The sequence below is a fragment of the Gossypium hirsutum genome, chromosome A03 (genome assembly GCF_007990345.1).
Source record: "Gossypium hirsutum isolate 1008001.06 chromosome A03, Gossypium_hirsutum_v2.1, whole genome shotgun sequence".
Taxonomy (NCBI): Eukaryota; Viridiplantae; Streptophyta; class Magnoliopsida; order Malvales; family Malvaceae; genus Gossypium; species Gossypium hirsutum.
The window spans coordinates 34,101,234-34,119,647 of NC_053426.1; the positions used below are offsets into that span (position 1 = coordinate 34,101,234).

Here is an 18,414-nt window from a genome sequence, read left to right on the forward strand (position 1 = left end):
GCCCATAGAGGCATGGACAAAAAGGGTACCATTTCTATCTAGGGTTTATCGAAGCCCCCTCAATTAGATCTATAAATAATTGCCCAAACCTGAAACCCTTGCCATCCTATATTTTCTCTATTCTCCTCGTTAAGGGTTGTCTGGCATTCTCAATCTCTTTCCAAATGTACTGTAAGTTAATTTGTTTTTTTTTTCTGAAATTTTGATTTGTAAAATTCGTTTTTTATCGATCAGTTGATGAGAAAAATAAAACTGCAACAATATGATTGGATTTATTCCATGATACTTGTATTTAAGTCTGATGATCTTTCTTCTCTTACATATTTTTCTTGAAATTTCTTCAAAGTTAATTTTTTTTTCTTCAAATATTTTGAGATATGATGAGGTTTTATTTGGTCCGTGTTTCTGATTAAACAGTGACCGATAAATTTTTTTAACCAAAATCTGATCTCAATAATTCATTTTTTTTATTTGTAGACATTTTATTGGCAGAAATCTTAATTGTAGACATTTTATTGGCAGAAATCTTAATTAACTCTTAATTTTTTATTATTTTAATATTTTTGTGGATTAATTGCTTTTCAGAAACAAAGTTCTTCTGCTATGATGAATTATGAAAAAATTTCACTTGTCAGACTTCAGAGATTTTTTTAAAAAGAAAATCCATGAGAAGAAAATTCATATTTTCTGAGCGGAAGTTTTATTTATTCTTAAAATATTCCTTACAGGCTGCAACCTTGTGAATATGAATGATAAAATACCGTTTAGTACTAACAGTACTAGCAATAGTAAGAAAACAAATTATACTGAACATGGATATACTATATTAATGAAAACCATAATTTGACCCAGTGTCAAAAGTTTTTGCAGATTTGGGGGCTTTGGTTTCGAAGTAACTGAACATGGATATTTCAGTTTTCACGAGCCTCCCAAACTCATCCAAAGCAAAAGCATAAAACGGAAACTTACGACATCCACAGTTCTTTTTGTATCTCCTTGTCCTTGCGCTCTGCTGCCAATCCGCTCAAGAGAGAGGAGGAAGATTCATGTTATTCTCAGCGACTCTTTTATGTGTGTGTAGGGATTATCAAATCGTGCAAGTCGTTTAGATCAAGTTAGTTTGGTTTGATTTCTTCTAAAATTGGGGGCGCTTTTCTTGTTTCTGACCGCTAATTTATGGTTTAATTAAGTATTTGATTATTTTGACTTCATAATTCGTTAATTTATCTCATTTTAGTTATCAGATTTGTTGGTTCAATTTTTTATCTTCTGGTTTTTGTATTGTTTCTTGAGTCATGCTCATTTTGATGCAAAAGCTTCTGCTTCTTAGGGTTTCTTTTCCTTAGTTCATTCATAATTTAAGTCATACTATGCTTACCATTCTTCTTGAAAATCAGACACAAGTTTTAGTTTTCAATAATGCTTGTAATTTTAATCCTTCTGATATCTGTCATTTGATTGTCAATCTCTGAATTTGGGGAAGTCATTTTTAAGTATGAACTACTATGACCTAACCATTTAACCTTCAAATACTGCCTGCAATGCCCTTCATAGGGGAAGACGTAAATTATAGTTTCTACTAACCTGTGAAATCTATTTTTTTGTATTTGCAGTGATATTAGTCTTTTGAACAGTGCTGGTGAACCATGATTCTCGGAAGTAACTCTGTCCGAGAAACCCACTATGATGTTCTCTTTGTTAAGGAAGACGCGAGTTATGAAGAAATTCGTGCGAGTTATCGTACAGCTATCCTTAATTCTCATCCTGATAAGTTGAATTCTGACCATGAGACTGGAGAAAGATTTTTGAGAGTACAGAAGGCATGGGAAATCCTTAGTGACCCCAAGTCACGGACTGCCTATGATAGCGAGCTGCGAGATTTAAGACAGGATGTAGTGGCCTCAGAAGATATTAGCTTAGATGATATGATAGTTGAAGATGCCGGAGAGGTCATGGAGCTCTATTACCAGTGCCGGTGTGGTGATAACTTCTCAGTTGATTCTTTGGAGTTGAATCAAATGGGGTACACTTTAATGAGGGATGGGACTGGGATATTTGTAAGGACTCCTGATGCTTTACCAGCATCAATCGTTCTTCCTTGTGGCTCTTGTTCATTGCTTGTTCGGCTGATGATAAATCCAGATATTAAAGTTCCAATTGATGGGTATTTATGATTGGTCTTTCATTTTTGCTTTCGATGTTGAAACATAGCTGATGAAGGTCTTTATACTTGGAATGTTTGTCTCTCCAAATATCCCCTGATTTTCACCATGACTGGGTTACATTTGCTATATTGGTGACAAAGAAAACTATGTATAACACAATTCGAAAGACTGTTGTGAGGAGGTTTCAAGCTTGCAGTTGATTAACTTCTTTTTCATACATCTGTTGTGTTTGAGATGAGGTTTGTGCTTTAAGCTGTTCAAGGTGGAGTGATACAACTCGAAAAGAATGTCTTGCTCGAGTTAAGTAACTTATAGTTCGTCGAGCTTGAATCAAGAGTCTGTCAAAGTTGTGGTTTTTGGATCTGCTTGGTTATAGTCTTAATCTTTGGAGAGTTATAACTTAGTACTATGTATCAGATATGAATGATCCGCCAACAAAGTTGATGTTAACTTTGAGATGGTTGGGTTTATGTTCATATTTAGACTTTGTAAAGTTATTTTTTGTTTATTCTTTAAGATAATTATGTTTAGAAAGATGCAATAAATATTGAATATTGGGTTCTAACAATGGAAGGCAGTGGAAATGATTGCTCTTGTTTATTTAATTTCATTTATATCATTCATGTATGTGATGTTTGCTTCTAAATTAGGTGGCGCCAACTCTATCGTGTTGCCTTTTCCATTTAGAAATGATTCTCTCGTTCTCGGAGGGATAAATTGAATAATGTTGGACACGAGCACATGATGCAAAGAAAAAGAAAATATACATAAATATATGAACAAATCAATATTTATATAATATAGTTTTAATCTATCAAGTATTAGTATAAATATAAAACATAATTATGACACAGGTAGAATGAACAAGGCAATGCCCCATTGCTCTTTCCATGTTATCAGAATCCTTGAACAAAAGCTATTGTTTTATTGTGGTCTATCATCATGGTTAGCTATTGCTATAATATCCTACTTGTGATGATTTCGCGTAAACAAGCCTTTTCACCTCTCCGTCATCAGTATCCTTTGCACACATGGTTCCATTAATAAATTCATTATCCTTTCCCAACAGCTTCCATTAACAAATTCATGAAGTTGCTGTAATTTTTGGTTGCCTCGTGACAAATCTAAATTAACCTGGTTCTAAACATTTCACCCATCACCAAGATTCCATTTAAATTGCCCACAGCTCTTTCCCTTAGTACAGTTAATGTGGGTTGGCCATTATCATGAGTGTCATGCACCTATTACAACGGCTCAGAGTGCCATTTACTGTCATTCAATATTGAAGCATATAAATAGAACTGTGGTTGGATCTGGTTGTTCACGACATACTGCTCTTCACTCTCAATATAATCGTTTACCCAGTTTTATTCAGGTAAGTTGGATTTCTATTCCATGATTTGACTTGCAGTTTAAAGCTACTTGTTTCTAGATTGTCTAACGTCAAAGAATTAACGTTATCTTTCATGTCATATTTGTCCAATCCTCGTCGTCCTTGTTCGGTAACATGTCTCAGTTTTCAACGTGACTTTAGCTTGAAGTGGGAACTTGTGAATTACTCTAAAGGAACTATCTAGGGAAAGATGAACAGGAATATCATTCAACTCCATAGGGACTTCATAGTTTTAGCGTTGATGAGCATTAGATAGCAATCTGAAGCTGAAAGTGGGGTTTTGAGTGTCGGTAGTTAATCTGTCGCTATCATGCTTACCCCTTTCTAACTTCGTCTTTACCCCAAACGATAGAGTGCCTGTACTTAGTTGTGAGGGACCTATCAAAACTAGCAGGTCAATTTCAACATCAAAATACTAAGAGTGCGTTTGGTTCGCTGTATTGGATTAGAGGTGTATTGGATTAGAGGTGTATTGGAATAGAGGTGTAATAGCAAATCAACTGTTTGGTTGAATGTAATGGAATAGAGGCGTAATAGTAATCTTGTGTTTGGTTGAATGGAATAGAGGTGTAATAGCATAATGGAAAAAACTAAAATGACTAGAATACCCTTAGCATAAATTTATTTTGGTAAATGATTATTGTTTTAATAAGATTATTAATATCAATAATAAATAATTTAATCATATTTAAACATAATTATTATTAAATATATTATAATTAAAAGATATAATTTAATAAAATTCTTAATAATCAATATTCTTATATGAATTTACTCAAATCATAATATATGATACTATAAAATATAAATTAACATAATTATTATTAAATATATTATAATTAAAATATATAATTTAATAAAATTCTTAATAATCAATATTCTTATATGAATTTACTCAAATCATAATTTAATAAAATTCTTAATAATTAATATTTTTATATAAATTTACTCAAATCATAATATATGATACTATAAAAGATAATTTGAAATAATTAATATTAAAATTAACATGTAACTGTTTGTTACTCATTCTTTGTTTCTTATTCTTTTTGTTTTGATCATGTATCAATCATTTAAACCAAATGCTTGGTTGTATTGGACAGTGTTTTATTACTTTATAAATGCATGATTTTATATACACAAATACATATGTATAGGAAAATTATCTGAATGAATGGTTAATATTTATTCAGCAAAACTTAGTATATACACACATAAATTAAGGTAAGATAATTAACTCGATATCTAGCTTGAGCAGCTCGAGTTTGTCTAAACAATACATCAAAACTTTTTATTTTGAAGCTTATAAACTTAAACAACTTAAGTGTCTTATTTTTCATTATGCTATAAAGGGAATATAAATAAATACCAGAATTTTGATAAGAAAAATTGCAGCAAGCAAAGCAATATCCTGCTATTAAACTCACTATAAAATATGTAATATAGCAAACAAAGATCTCTCAACTGATCTTTAATCTTTTTAATCATTTGTAAATAAAAGAAAAATTACAAAAAAGAACAACCTGCAGAATGTTTGATGACAAAAACTAACAAAAATCCATGATTCAATATCAAATTCAAGATGCATTCTCCTTTTTTAGCTTAGCAAGTTCTTTCTTGATGACTCCAGACCTCTGCAAAACCGTATTACAGCTCGTCAAGCTTCGATTGATGTTTTGAGGAAGTGCTTTCAAGAAAAGAACTCTGGTATAAAACGGGTAGACACAATAGGGGGTGTATCGGAAACTGACCTTGATCTTAGCCAACATAAGCTTGAACCTATCAAAGTCGTTGAGAGATGCTCTTCTCTTCTGGACAATCAACTTTCTACCCCACGAGCTACTTTCCCATTTGTTCTTAACATCTGCAAGTTAACATAAGAGTGATAAGAAAGAAAACATATCTTCAAGAAACAACATTACAAATGCTGGTGAAAGCTATCGTTGTCCTTACCAGCCTTCTCCATAGCTTCGATCAACCCATTTGTTCTTGGGAACACGTGGAATGTCAATTGTGATATCTGTCAATGTAAGCCTCTTGAAGTTCATTTGGCCTCTTACCATATCCGGGGCATCAACAAGTGCCTGCCACATTAAAAATACAGTCACTTCTTACACGCACATCTCCAAATAACACCTATAGGACTTCAACTAGACTAGTTGGCTGATAAAGGAACATTGATAATTGAGCAGACCATAATCCAAAGACTAAAACCAGTAAGATGGGTTAGTAGAAAAATTATGCAGCCAAAATCTAATGGTCACATTAAAGACATGTTTAAACCCTTCATATGACATGTGATAAAGGAAAGGGCTTTCTTACATGACCACAGGTAAGTTTGCAGGCAATTGCATGACTTGCTTCATGCAAGAATACTGTAATGAGCCTAAAAGGTAGCAACAGCACTGTTCTCCATAGCTACAACAATCAGGGGGAAACACTAGGTCAATCCATTTAAGCAAATAGAGGCAACCAGTTCAAATTCCAAAGAATGCTGTATCTTTTAACAGAAATTCAACTGCAGTGAATCCTCCTAGAAAACTCCTAAAACCTTGGCATCCTCATCCTTATGAACAACTTATGAAAATTGTTGTAAATGCCATAGCATTTATGAGTTCCTTATGAACAGATTTACAACAAGTATTACAAAAGTAAATCACAAATGCTCCCAGAAAAGAACCCAATTTCCTTCAACGTGCAAACCAAGAAACTATTTAAACTGTTAATCTATTTCGTAATTCAAATTACCATCAATTCGATGGTTTCTCCAAAACAAGAAACTTATTAAATTTTAAACTAAAACTAACAATCATGGCTTAGTCAACTAAACCGTAGATATATCATCCTTCAAACAAACATAACCAGGGAGCTCTTACCAAAATTACCCCATTGTTTTTACCGTGTTTATATTGTTTCCTTACAACAACCAAAAGCATAGCAGAGAAAAAGATGATCTTCGTTATAAACAAGAGAAAAAAAAATTCAAGAAAGAAGCTTACAACAAGAATGACAACAGTGAAGACAGCAATTGTAACTAGAAAGGTAACTTGGCCATTATTGCAGCAACTGTTTAGCTCCCAGTTCACCATTTTTCTGCCTTTATTTCAAAATCTAAAAAGAACCCTTTTTTTTTCCAGGGGTCTTTTGTTTGGGATTTGAGAAAGTTAGATGAAAAAACAATATATGTTCCAATATCCAAATCATTGAACTTCAAATAAATAGAAAAAAATATCTCAAAAAGTTTATAATAAAGGCTTCCTAAATTACCAAGCATCAAAAACCCAGAAATTTTCATCCTTTTCATTCACAGACCAAATAAAGAACTATGAAAACACACTAAAAGGGAAAAAAAATCTCGATAAGAAGAACACACCCACAAATGGTACGCCAGAGGATGTTAGAGGAGCAGAACACACTGGATGTTAGAGGAGAAGACGGTGAGGAGAGTGGAGAAGAAAGGTAGAAGGAAGAAACAGAACGTGGATTTTGGGTAAAACAGAAGCGTGAATCGGGAGGGTAAAACAGGGACCAAAATTGAAGCAGCACCTAATTTGAGCTCAAGGAAGGGATTAGAAAACGGTAGATTTTGGGGATTAGATCAGTAGTGTATTAGACCTGTAATAACAATACACTGAACCAAACAAAGTATTAGAGAGGGATTAAGCGGGACCCACCGATTAGGGGTGTATTGGCTATGCCAATACACCCAACCAAACATGGTGTAAAGAATGAATTCATGACACTCGAATTGGGTATGATGTTTTTTTTATTTAGGATTTTGTTTAAGGTAACATTTTGATTAGTTAATTTAAAATGAAACTTTTATTTAAGTGATTGTACTGTTAATTTTATTTTAACAAATGTTGGATATATTCTGCTAAAGAATTCTAAGTAATGATTCAACGAGTAGTGCAGTAGGATTAATAGCCATCGACGAGTTGAATAACATTCCTAATATTCAAGTTCATTTTACTGTCACTGACTCAAATAAAAAATGAAAACTTTTAAATAATTTACCAGTGTAATTTGACTTTTCTTTTAAGTATTTTGAGGATTCTTAAAATCTCGCTGTCGGAAATGGTTAGAGCAGCATAAAAATAAACCATTGACAGTTAACGTTCTTTATAAGTAAATCTCATGTCTCAGTTTGACAGTTCCAGACATCTGCTTTCTCCAACATGAGTGTATTTTATCAGGAAGAGCAACCCCGTCAATCCAAGAGATGCAAGTTCCTAGCTACAGTTCTGAAGGAAGCATTTTCCAATTGCCGTACATTCAATGGACGGCGGACTGATTCAGGTCTAGAGGAAGAATTTTCAACAAGCGACATCAATGATGTATCCCAAGTACTAAACTTATTAACTAGCAGTAGCTGCAAAAGATGCTCTTCTTTTTTTTTTTTTTTTGTCCCTACTCTTCTACCTGCATCTTAACTGTTTGCGATGTTCTATACAGAAGTTGTTTCCGAAATTCGAAGTCGAGCAATGGAGAAGATGAAGCACAGCCCGAGTCTAGTAGCAGAAAGCTTTTCATGGGTATTATCTCCATCAAAGCAGGCCAAAGGACGAGACAAAGATGAAAGAGAAGAAGAAACAGATGAATTCTTTTCTATTGGGAGTTGTTTCTCCTTGTGTCCGAGTGCTGCTAGTAGGGAAGCATTTCTATCGGCTAACACGGATTTTTCCCGTTCTTCGAGCATAAACAAGATCGATTTCCCGGAGATATGGAAATTCGATTTCCGAGATTTTAGCAGGCGATCAATCATTCACGAACTGTGTCATTGTGAAGGGTGGCCATTTGGGTTATGCAAGAAGATTGTGTTACTCCCGCCTCTGCCTAAATCCCCTTCTGAGTCTTGGTCTTGGCGTAAAGGCACCAAATTGAGATGCTAAGTCGCCATATTGTCTAATTATACTTGACATTGTTGAGCACTGTTGAATCCAATGAAAGCAGCCATATAACAATCAGAATTTACACAGTTTAACCAACAATGAGTGCTGTTGTCCAACACTATAAATGCAGCACAGAGATGCATCCGCTGATTCCTGACGATGGATTGAAAATGGTTACTGCAGACTGTATGATCTAAACAGGTTAATTTTTGGGCGGTGGAATAACCTAGGATGTTAACCACGGATCAGGCAAGAATGAACAAATAGCATAGTGCAGATTCTCACATCTTATTCACAGTATGGAAAAGTTACCTCACTTCTAATTATCTAGTGTCACATTGAACCATGAATCACATGAATTTCTAAATGGATCACAACATCTCATCTTTGTTCCCAACTCTGTCTCTACCTTCTTTAGCAAATAGGTTTCATCAGGACCAAATGCATCAAAGTAAGTGTTGGGAGATCGGATTGTTTTCTTCCCAATGTAACTTCTATACAGAATACCTTATACCAAATTGAAGTAACCCAAACACAATGAATAAATCCGATAAATAACTAGTGAATATATTAAAATAAATCTTCTACATCTTTGTAGTCCCACGTTAGGAGCATATATGTTGTTTGTGTTGGAATCTTACATTAGAAAAGTTTGAGTTGTGGGAATCTTAGCTCCATTATATATCTAGTTTTAAACCTGAGCTATATGCATGCAATATTCGATTCGATAAAAATGTTCACATATATATATAAAGATTACATTCAATATTTAAATTTGCATGGTATTATTTTAAAGTAAGTTATTTTTAAATTTATTTTGATTTAATTTCGAGTTTTAATTGAATAAAAGACTCTTAAATTATACATTTTGTTTGATTCTACTAGTGTTTATGCAGCCCATTCCCAACCAGAAAATTCACTGGAGATCTTTGGAAGGACTTGGTAACAGGCAAGCAGAAAAGAAACCTGTAACACAATTTGTTATGGACTCATCCAAGCAAACATGAATGGTCAAATTTGCATTTTCTTTTACAACAGTTCCTGGGTTTAGTTCTGCTCTGTGTTTTTTGACATCCAAAGCTTTATAAATTAACCATCTGCCATTACTGAAGATTTTGCTGGGAAATTCTTGCATATCTATTTAGTTTGGATCGGCAGTGAAGTTAAAAACAGCAGTGGCGGTAAGATTAGTTATTGTAGCGGTGAGATTGAATATTGAAGTAATGAGATTAGAAACAATGGTAGCTAGGATGTGTATTTGGATTCAAATACAACTATAACGGTGAGGTGTGAAGAAAAAATAAGTATTAAGAACATTAAATTAAAAATGATATATAATATAATTCTTTAAAATTATTTTACTTTTACAAAATTATTAAAAATATGCAAATTTATAAATTCATTTAATAAAAAATATTTATTTTTAATTAATTAATATTAATTTTATAATGGTAATATATATATAACTACTATTTTTTTTAAAAAAAATTAGCAATATAAACATACATCAGATAAAAGGTTAAAATTGTAAAAAACCAAGTTGACTGGGGTTGCTTTTTTTTCATTGGAGCTTTATGCTCCAGTAGAAAATTGGAGCTTCGGTGAGGTGAGGCTTTCCAAACGGCCTCACCATTGGTGTTCTAAACATTCAAAAACTCCAGTAAAAAAGTATTATTCCTTAATATTCCATCACATTGGTGTTAATTGGTGATCCAAAGGAAGCCTAATCACTATATTGTAGAATTGGGACCGGGACCGAAGGAGAGGCACGGTGGGGCGCGAATATACTTTTTTAATATTAATTAATTATTTTAATTAATACTAATATTAATATAATTTTTATTTAATTAAAATTTAATGAAATGATGATGTGGTACTTCTTGATTGACTCAATTTTTTTTAAATGGTGTATCAATCAACTTTAGTTACGAAATAAAATTTAGGTACTTAATTTCACATAATTACATAACTCAAAATAGTACAAATTATCTACGGTGTATTGCTCTTTCTACTTAATAAAATTTTAGTGATTGTAAAAGTTTAATTTAGGATAATAATTTAGAGTTAATTTAATTTAGATTAATTTTTACTATTAAATAAAATATTAATTAAAAAATCTAAGCAAAAAGGACAAATAATAATAAATATTGAAGCAGTAAAACAATAACGGTTGATTTTTGTGGCATATTATGGCAAAAAGGGGCAGGAAATGGGAAGACCAGGGCAGGCGATTTTTATTCCTCAAATTTATTCAATTAAACCTAATTTTGATCATAAATAATTTTAAATCTCATGTTTAAAATTTATCTTATATAAATTTATTATAATTTAATTGTAAATTTACTCTAATTTACATCTAAATATATTTTGATTATCTATACATCCATTGTAATATTTAATTAAAAGTAAATAGATTTTTGTTTTGTTAAATTTAGAGTGTTTAATATTGTGATTCATCTTCTTATCATGGATGTTTTTTAAATAAATAAAAAGCTTGTCATGAAATATAAAAATAAACATGAACAAGATGAGCAAGTAAATAATTTATAACTAAAAGCAGTGGTTGAGGCCATTTTGTCCATTGTTCAAAGCAGATAAGGGAAGTATATCCGTTGTGCTTCTGCCATTTTTTCTATAAGTACAAACGCAAGGAGCAAATTTCCCTTCTTTCTTCTTATGGATTCCAGTAAGCCGGAAGTGGTTACTGAGTTCCTAGGCATTATCAGAGTGTATAAAGATGGCCATGTTGAAAGACTCATTGAAGCTGAGTTTGTTCTGCCATCCACTCACCCCGAAACCGATGTTTCATCCAAGGATATAATCATAATCCTTGAACCCAACGTTTCAGCTCGTCTCTTCATTCCAAAACCGACCCACCCTAACCAAAAGCTACCTCTCCTTGTCTATTTCCATGGCGGAGCCTTTTGTGTTTCATCACCATTTACTCCAAGTACAGAAATTACCTCAACGCTTTGGTTGCTGAAGCTAACGTGATTGCGGTTTCAGTGAACTATAGAAAAACTTCTGAACACCCTATCCCTACAGCATATGAAGATTCTTGGGCTTCTCTTCAATGGGTGTGTCAAGATCACACGAGTAAAAGAATCCAACTCATAATTCTTTTCATACTCATTACTGTGAAAATACATGCATTTAATAGAGATAGATGTTAACTAACTTGACAGTTGATAACAACCTTAGCTAACTAACTAACTACTGACTTCTTATCTCTAACATGCCCCGATCTTGTTCCTTCCTCTGCCATCACTAACACTCCACTGGTTGACACTCGAAGTTGACTTTGAAACTTGTTGAAAAAATTTGCTGCTAACGGTTTAGTCAGTATGTCTGCAACCTGTTCCTGACTTGGTACATGACCCACCTGAAACAGACCTTGAGCAACTTTCTCCCTTACAAAGAAGAGATCCAATTCAACGTGTTTAAATTTTGAGTGCAACACTGGATTTCCTGCTACTGCCATAGCTGCTGAACTATCACACCACACAAGAGCTTTGCCGCAAAGAGAAACTCCTAGTTCAGTTAACAATGACTGGATCCATATCATCTCAGCAATAACATAGGCGAGGCTTCTGTATTCAGCCTCAGCAGTCGATCGGGAGACGACCTGCTGCTTTCTGGAGCTCCAAGAGATTGGACTCCCTCCAAGAAAGATGCAGCAATCGGATATGGACCGGTGATCATTAATGTTAGACCCCCAGCTGGCATCAAAAAATCCTTCAAGTAAGAGCTTCGAGTTCCTTGTAAAATGTAACCCATGATCCAAGGTCCCATGCAAATAACGCAAGATTCTCTTGACTGCTTTGAAGTGCACATCCAAAGGGTTGTGCATAAACTGGCACACTTTGTTGACCGTAAAAGCAATATCAGGTCTGGTAATAACCACGTACTGCAACGCCCCAACAATGCTCTTGTACAAAGAAGCATTTTCAACAGGTTGTCCTTCAGTGGCTGACAATTGACATGTCGTGATCATAAGTGTAGGTGTAGCTTTAGACCCCTCCATAGAAACCCTTCGCAATAGATCCAGTATATACTTTCGTTGGCTAAGAAAAATACCAGTGGTGGTGTACTGGACTTCGATACCAAGAAAGTAGTTAAGTTGGCCAAGATCTTTCAAAGAAAATTGATCATCAACCTTCTGTACGAACTTATCTATAGCTTGATTGTTGTTTCCAGTAACTATAATATCATCGACATAGACTAAAACATACATGAGCTGGGAGCCCGATTTAGAAACAAATAGAAAAGTGTCAGCTTTAGAGGCAACAAACCCTGTATCAACTAAGAACTCATTGAGCTTATGAAACCAAGCCCGAGGGGCTTGCTTGAGGCCATATAGTGCTTTCCTTAAACGACACACCAGCGGTTGACCATTGTCCCCAGGTTGCTCAAACCCTAGTGGCTGCACCATATATATTTCTTCTTGTAAATCACATCCAGGAAGGCATTGTTGATGTCGACCTGACGAAGAGACCACCCCATTGAGACTGCAAGAGCTAGCACCACAAGGACCGTTGTTGGCTTGACAACAGGGCTAAAAGTGTCCCGAAAGTCAACACCAGCCTCTTGGAGATAACCCTTGACCACTAACCGACCTTTGTACCGAGCGACAGACTCATCAACATTTCGTTTAATCTTAAAGATCCACTTACAACCCACCGCTTTCCTGCCAGCAGGTAGAGGCATAAGATCCCAAGTGTGATTCGCGAGTAAAGCAGTATACTCAGTGTGAGCAGCTACTGTCCAGGCAGGGCTTTAAAATGCTTCAACGATGGAAGTAGGCTTATGAGCAATAAGAACTGAAGTGAATAATCGTGGCTTAAAAATCCCACTTTTGGACCTAGTTTGCATCGGATGTGTATTAGTACGAGGCTGAACGTGCCCAGTAGAAGAGGAAGAGCAAGGTTCAGAGCTAGGCGAGCAAAGGCGACTAGAAGCAGATTATTGTACTGAAGAGTCCACTCGAGTCTATGGTTGAGCAACACCGTCCGCATGTGCTGAATGTGCTGAGAGACCACGTTCCTCAGGGGCCGAGAGAGCAAGCTCCTCATGTGTCAAAGGACTATGTTCCAGAGACGAGGAACTTGGAGGCACTAAAGAAGAACCTTGAATCACCACGGGAAGGGGAGACCGATGAGGAACCCCTCGAGTTGACTGTTCAGAGGAGAACGCAGTTTGATAGGGAAAAAGAGCCTCATCAAATGTAACATGCCTGGAGATAAACACCTGACCATGCTTGTCAAGACACTGATACCCTTTGTGGTTGGGTCTCAAGCCAAGAAAAGTACAGAGACTGGACCAAAATTGTAGTTTGTTGGGATGATAAGGCCTCAACTAGGGGTAACAAGCATAGCCAAAAACTTTAACATGCGAGTAGGTCGGTTTGAATTTGTATAGCATTTCATAGGGACATCGCTGCTGTAGAATAGATATTGGTAATCTATTTATCAGGTGAACAGGATACGCAAAAGCATACGACCAAAATTTCAAAGGTAAACCTGCTTGAGCAAGAAGAGTCAGTCCTATGTCAACGGTCTAACGATGATTCTGTTCAACAGCCCCATTTAGCTCAGAAGTTTGAGGGCAAGTGACCCTATGTTGAATGCCAAGACGGGCAAGTTCCCTAGACAACGAACGATATTCTCCTCCCCAGTCAGATTGAAACATTTTAATGAAACCACCAAATTGAACTTGGACCATCTGTTTGAACTGCAGAAAACATTGAAACACATCTGCCTTTGACCACAGAAAGTAAACCCAGGTGTATCGACTATACATATCTACAAAGGAAACATAGTAGACAAAACCATTTGATTGAACATGAGAAGGACCCCAAACATCGGATTCTACTAATTCAAAAGGTGCTGAGTACACTGTGCTAGAAGCTTTAAAAGACAGCTTATGGGCTTTGCCAAACTGACAAGCTGAGTAAACATTCAACATATTTTTTCTACTAAACGGAATATTACAATCTCGCAAAACAACCCCAAGCACATTAGGACAGGGGTGCCCAAGTTTTTTGTGCCACAGATCAGTGGAAGAGGAAACTCGAGCTGCACCCAAGAATGTCGAGGTGGGTTGTGAAGGCATACCAGATGAGGAAGGAGACGAGTTGGACACGTCGAACCTGTAAAGACCATCACGCATGTGGCCCACTAGGAGTGTTTCCTTTGTCTTTATATCCTTCACATAACACAAGAACGGGTGAAATTCAAAATACACCGCATTATCTCTGGCAAACTGACCAACAGAAAATAAATTTTTACAAACAGTAGGAACATGGAGAACGTTTTGAAGACGCAGCAGCCTAGAACCAGCCAATAGACTGACTAATCCTACATTAGCAATAGAGATAGGATCACCATTTTCCATGGACACATGACTCGTACCTGCATAGGGAGCAACATTCGTAAGGGCTGTTATATCTGGTGTGATATGGTTTGTAGCTCCAGAATCAGGATACCATCATTGATCAGAATATGGAGGAAATGAAGGTTGAGAAGAAGGCTACCAACAGGAGTTGCATTTACCAGAACAAGATCGTGTAGAGGAGCCATCCTGATCTTGAAACTGATGGCAATTAATAGACACTTGCTGGTTGGAGTCGACCCCTGAAAAAGTCTCATCAAAACAATGATAACAGGTCTGAACTAAGTGACCGATCTTGCCACAGAGTTGACACTGAGGCTTAGAGCGAGACCAGCCACGACTACTCACACGGCCCCTTCCACGAGACCAACCACGACCATGACCCCGATGACCAGGCTTATACTCCTGTTGGTAGTGATTTGAAGTCCCAGTATGTGTTGAATTTCCATCAGTGGCTTGTTTGAGATGAGAAGCCAGATTTGCTTGGAACGGTGTCTCTGTTAGAAGAGCTAGTTGTCGTGACTCGCAGTCAATTAACATATCAGTTAAGAGTTCAAGTGATACTGGTGTCGCCGAGGCAAAAATTCGAATAAATTCATATTCCATCGAGAGGCCAGCTAAAATTATACTAACCTGTTCTTGTTCAGATATCGGACTGCCAGCAGCAATCAGGCTATCACACAACATTTTCACCTTGGCCAAGTAGTCTTTTACTGAAAGATTTGCCTTCTTGACAAAATACAAGGTATGACGCATACCAGAAATTTTAACAGTAGACTTCACACCAAAACATCGTTCAATGACTGTCCAAACTTCAAAACTGGTCTTGGCCATCGTGAGATGTACCAAGATTTCATCAGTTACAGTAGAAAGTAACCAAGAGGCTAGAAATTTGTCTTGCTTTTTATAGAGAAGAAACGACGGATTAGGAACAGACTGTCCATCAGGTCCAGGAATAAGAGGAGAGGGAACAGAAATGGTACTAAGAACATATCCTTCATGCTCATACCCCTCAAGAATGAGTAAATTTTGATGTTTCCACAGCAAGTAGTTTTGTTCACTAAGCTTGACCGTATCATGTTTCGAGAAATATTGAACATTCAACAAAGGTTGAGAAGTCTGACCTTGCGAAGCAGTATTCGACGAGTGATGAGGTGTGGCACTAGAATGTAGGGTTTTAGTCTCCATGAATGAAGCAAGAAAACACAGTTGGAAGAAAGAAAAATGATTATGCCAAGAACTCACTAGCTCTTGATACCATGTCAAGATCATACGAGTAAAAGAATCCAACTCATAATTCTTTTCATACTCATTACTGTGAAAATACATGCATTTAATAGAGATAGATGTTAACTAACTTGACAGTTGATAACAACCTTAGCTAACTAACTAACTACTGACTTATTATCTCTAACAGGGTGGTTTCTCATTTTAACAGCCAAGGGCCTGAAGCTTGGCTAAATGACCATGCCGACTTTGAAAGAGTGCTCCTAGGTGGAGAAAGTGCTGGTGCCAACATTGCTCACAACTTAGCCATCGTTGCCTGAGACCCTGAGTTCAGGCTAAACGTGCTGCTACTTGGGATAGCTTTGGTGCACCCATATTTCTGGGGGTCTGAACCCATTGGCTCAGAGGCATTGAATCCGGATGGAAAGGCTGTTGTGGATAGATTATGGCCATTCCTCTGCCCAGCAAACCAAGACAACAATGATCCAAGGGTTAACCCTGTAAGCACTGATGGACCAAGCTTAGTGGGGCTTGGGTGCAGGAGGGTGTTGGTGTGTGTGGCTGAGAAAGATGTGTTAAGAGATAGAAGGTGGCGTTATTATGAGCTTTGGGGCCAAGTGGGTGGATGGGCGTAGTGGAAATTATGGAGACGGATGGAGAAGGTCATGGGTTTCATTTGAATGATTTGGATTGTGAGAAAGCTAAGGATTTGATCACTAGGCTGGCTGTCTTTTACAACAGGGATATGCCCTCTAACTTTTAATGTCTATTATTAGATTCTTTGTTCCAATAATTTGTTTTGGTTCCCATGTTGTTAATTTACTTCTATTATCAGTTCCACTTTATTTGCTATAAGTTTTTTTTATGCGATATTTCAAATATTTAAATTCAATCTAATAATAGTTAAAAGGTATAGAACTTATTATAAAATAGCACCACCAAAATGTAAAAAGTAAATTAGAATATAAGTAATTAATCTTTAATTAATGTTTTTTTATCCTTCATGTTCGCTTTACGGTTTATGTTTAAGTTTATGATTGCCTCTTCCAACAATGTCAACTCCAACATTTGAGTATGTATTCTCTCTTTGAGAGTATAATGTTCCTCACAATTACATCCAACACTTGTTAGTTAATACTCTTCTTATCAATATTACTATTTTCATTCAATTAATCGAAGACCTATTAATATTACCATTTTCTTTCTAATTATCTTTACAAATCAAGTCATGGTTACTTACATTTTAATTCACACAATAATTTTAACCATTATTACACTAATTATCCAAACTCCAAATCTTGATATTAAAGGAAAATTAGCAAATTCAAGGGCACTTACAACTTGTACATATGAACTAAAACTCAAAACTAAGCCTGTTATGGTGCTCATCATTACTGACCCGTTACCGAATATTTGACTGGGATCGAGTTCACTTGCATGATGATGCGAGCAATGGCATTTATAGTTCGCTTACATGGATTCGCATCATCATACAAGCGAACTCGTACTGAAGAAACATGTGTTAATCTTAGAATAGAATACGTGTTAGCATGCATGGGGGGCTACCTAGGATGTCACATCTAGGAACCGTATCATATAAAAATGAAAATTAGCATCCCTTAGAGAGAGACACACAAAAATACTCAACAATTTGGTGTGATGAGCGTGGACAGACTTCTGACCATAAAAATTAGAAAACCAAGATGACTCACTCGAACAAGGATTTCCCTAACAACTTCCCATCTAGCCAAGTAGAAGGTTCTGACATCGACAATCGACCCCGAGGGATGGATGTTTTTCTTGGCTAGTTTGCTGATTGGCCAAAAAACTTAAGCAACTTAGGCCAGGGAGGTTCTTTTAATTCCTTTTATCTTAATGCCGCTTCTAGTTAAGGGCCACTCTTTCCCTCTGATTAAAGAGCGTCACCGCATGTAGTTATTTGGTTTACAAGAACAAGGTTAATAAAAGACCAAATGACTCAACAAAGTACCAAGTTTGAACAGTAGCAATTGTTTCACCAGGAACTGCTAAGACAGAACGAGGAATTAAGAAGAAAAATGCAGTTTGACCATTTTGATCTTCAAGACAATGTCGCGCCTCTCAAGGAGGAGGATGTAGGAGCATATGCAAAGCCATGGCAAAATGAGATGGATGCTTTGCGTAGAGATGTTCAATCATTGTACCCTAATATATAAGAAATGGACTGATTGTTTTGTTCTAACAACCCTTTGTCACCAGAGGTTGCAGTTGTAAACCTACCGTCTAAGTTCAAACTGTTGAAAGAGATATTTGAAAGTAGAAGGGACCCCAGAGCACATCTCATGTAATATAATGATTATATGAATGT

The 18,414-nt window shown here is 36.0% G+C and overlaps 2 protein-coding genes, 3 non-coding genes and 2 pseudogenes across 13 annotated transcripts; 6 read left to right on the top strand and 1 right to left on the bottom strand.

Moving 5' to 3' along the window:
• Positions 1-2,733, top strand: LOC121219827 (DPH4 homolog). 9 transcript variants are annotated; one of them, XM_041098313.1, is made up of 3 exons: positions 1-171; positions 853-1,114; positions 1,614-2,733. In XM_041098313.1, exon 3 carries the CDS (start codon positions 1,647-1,649, stop codon positions 2,172-2,174), a length of 528 nt encoding a protein of 175 aa, XP_040954247.1. In that variant the 5' UTR covers positions 1-171; positions 853-1,114; positions 1,614-1,646; the 3' UTR covers positions 2,175-2,733. The 9 variants fall into 9 exon arrangements, with proteins under 9 accessions (XP_040954247.1, XP_040954245.1, XP_040954257.1 ...); XM_041098311.1 differs by having other exon boundaries at positions 862-1,114; XM_041098323.1 differs by having other exon boundaries at positions 862-1,071.
• On the top strand, positions 229-307 carry LOC121225448 (small nucleolar RNA Z199). The gene has a single exon (XR_005923331.1). It is a non-coding gene; the product is annotated as a small nucleolar RNA Z199 (small nucleolar RNA).
• Positions 373-452, top strand: LOC121225623 (small nucleolar RNA SNORD18). Its single transcript, XR_005923477.1, has one exon. It is a non-coding gene; the product is annotated as a small nucleolar RNA SNORD18 (small nucleolar RNA).
• LOC121225453 (small nucleolar RNA R64/Z200 family) lies at positions 596-698 on the top strand. Its single transcript, XR_005923334.1, has one exon. It is a non-coding gene; the product is annotated as a small nucleolar RNA R64/Z200 family (small nucleolar RNA).
• A 2,214-nt stretch (positions 2,734-4,947) lies between the features above and the next one.
• On the bottom strand, positions 4,948-6,647 carry LOC107960812 (60S ribosomal protein L14-2-like; annotated as a pseudogene).
• Positions 6,648-6,937: 290 nt separating this feature from the next.
• Positions 6,938-8,532, top strand: LOC107960813 (uncharacterized). Its single transcript, XM_041094546.1, has 4 exons — positions 6,938-7,017; positions 7,442-7,520; positions 7,713-7,857; positions 8,014-8,532. Exons 1-4 carry the CDS (start codon positions 6,938-6,940, stop codon positions 8,448-8,450), a joined length of 741 nt encoding a protein of 246 aa, XP_040950480.1. The 3' UTR covers positions 8,451-8,532.
• Positions 8,533-11,126: 2,594 nt separating this feature from the next.
• Positions 11,127-16,830, top strand: LOC107960814 (probable carboxylesterase 2; annotated as a pseudogene).
• Positions 16,831-18,414: the final 1,584 nt, after the last annotated feature.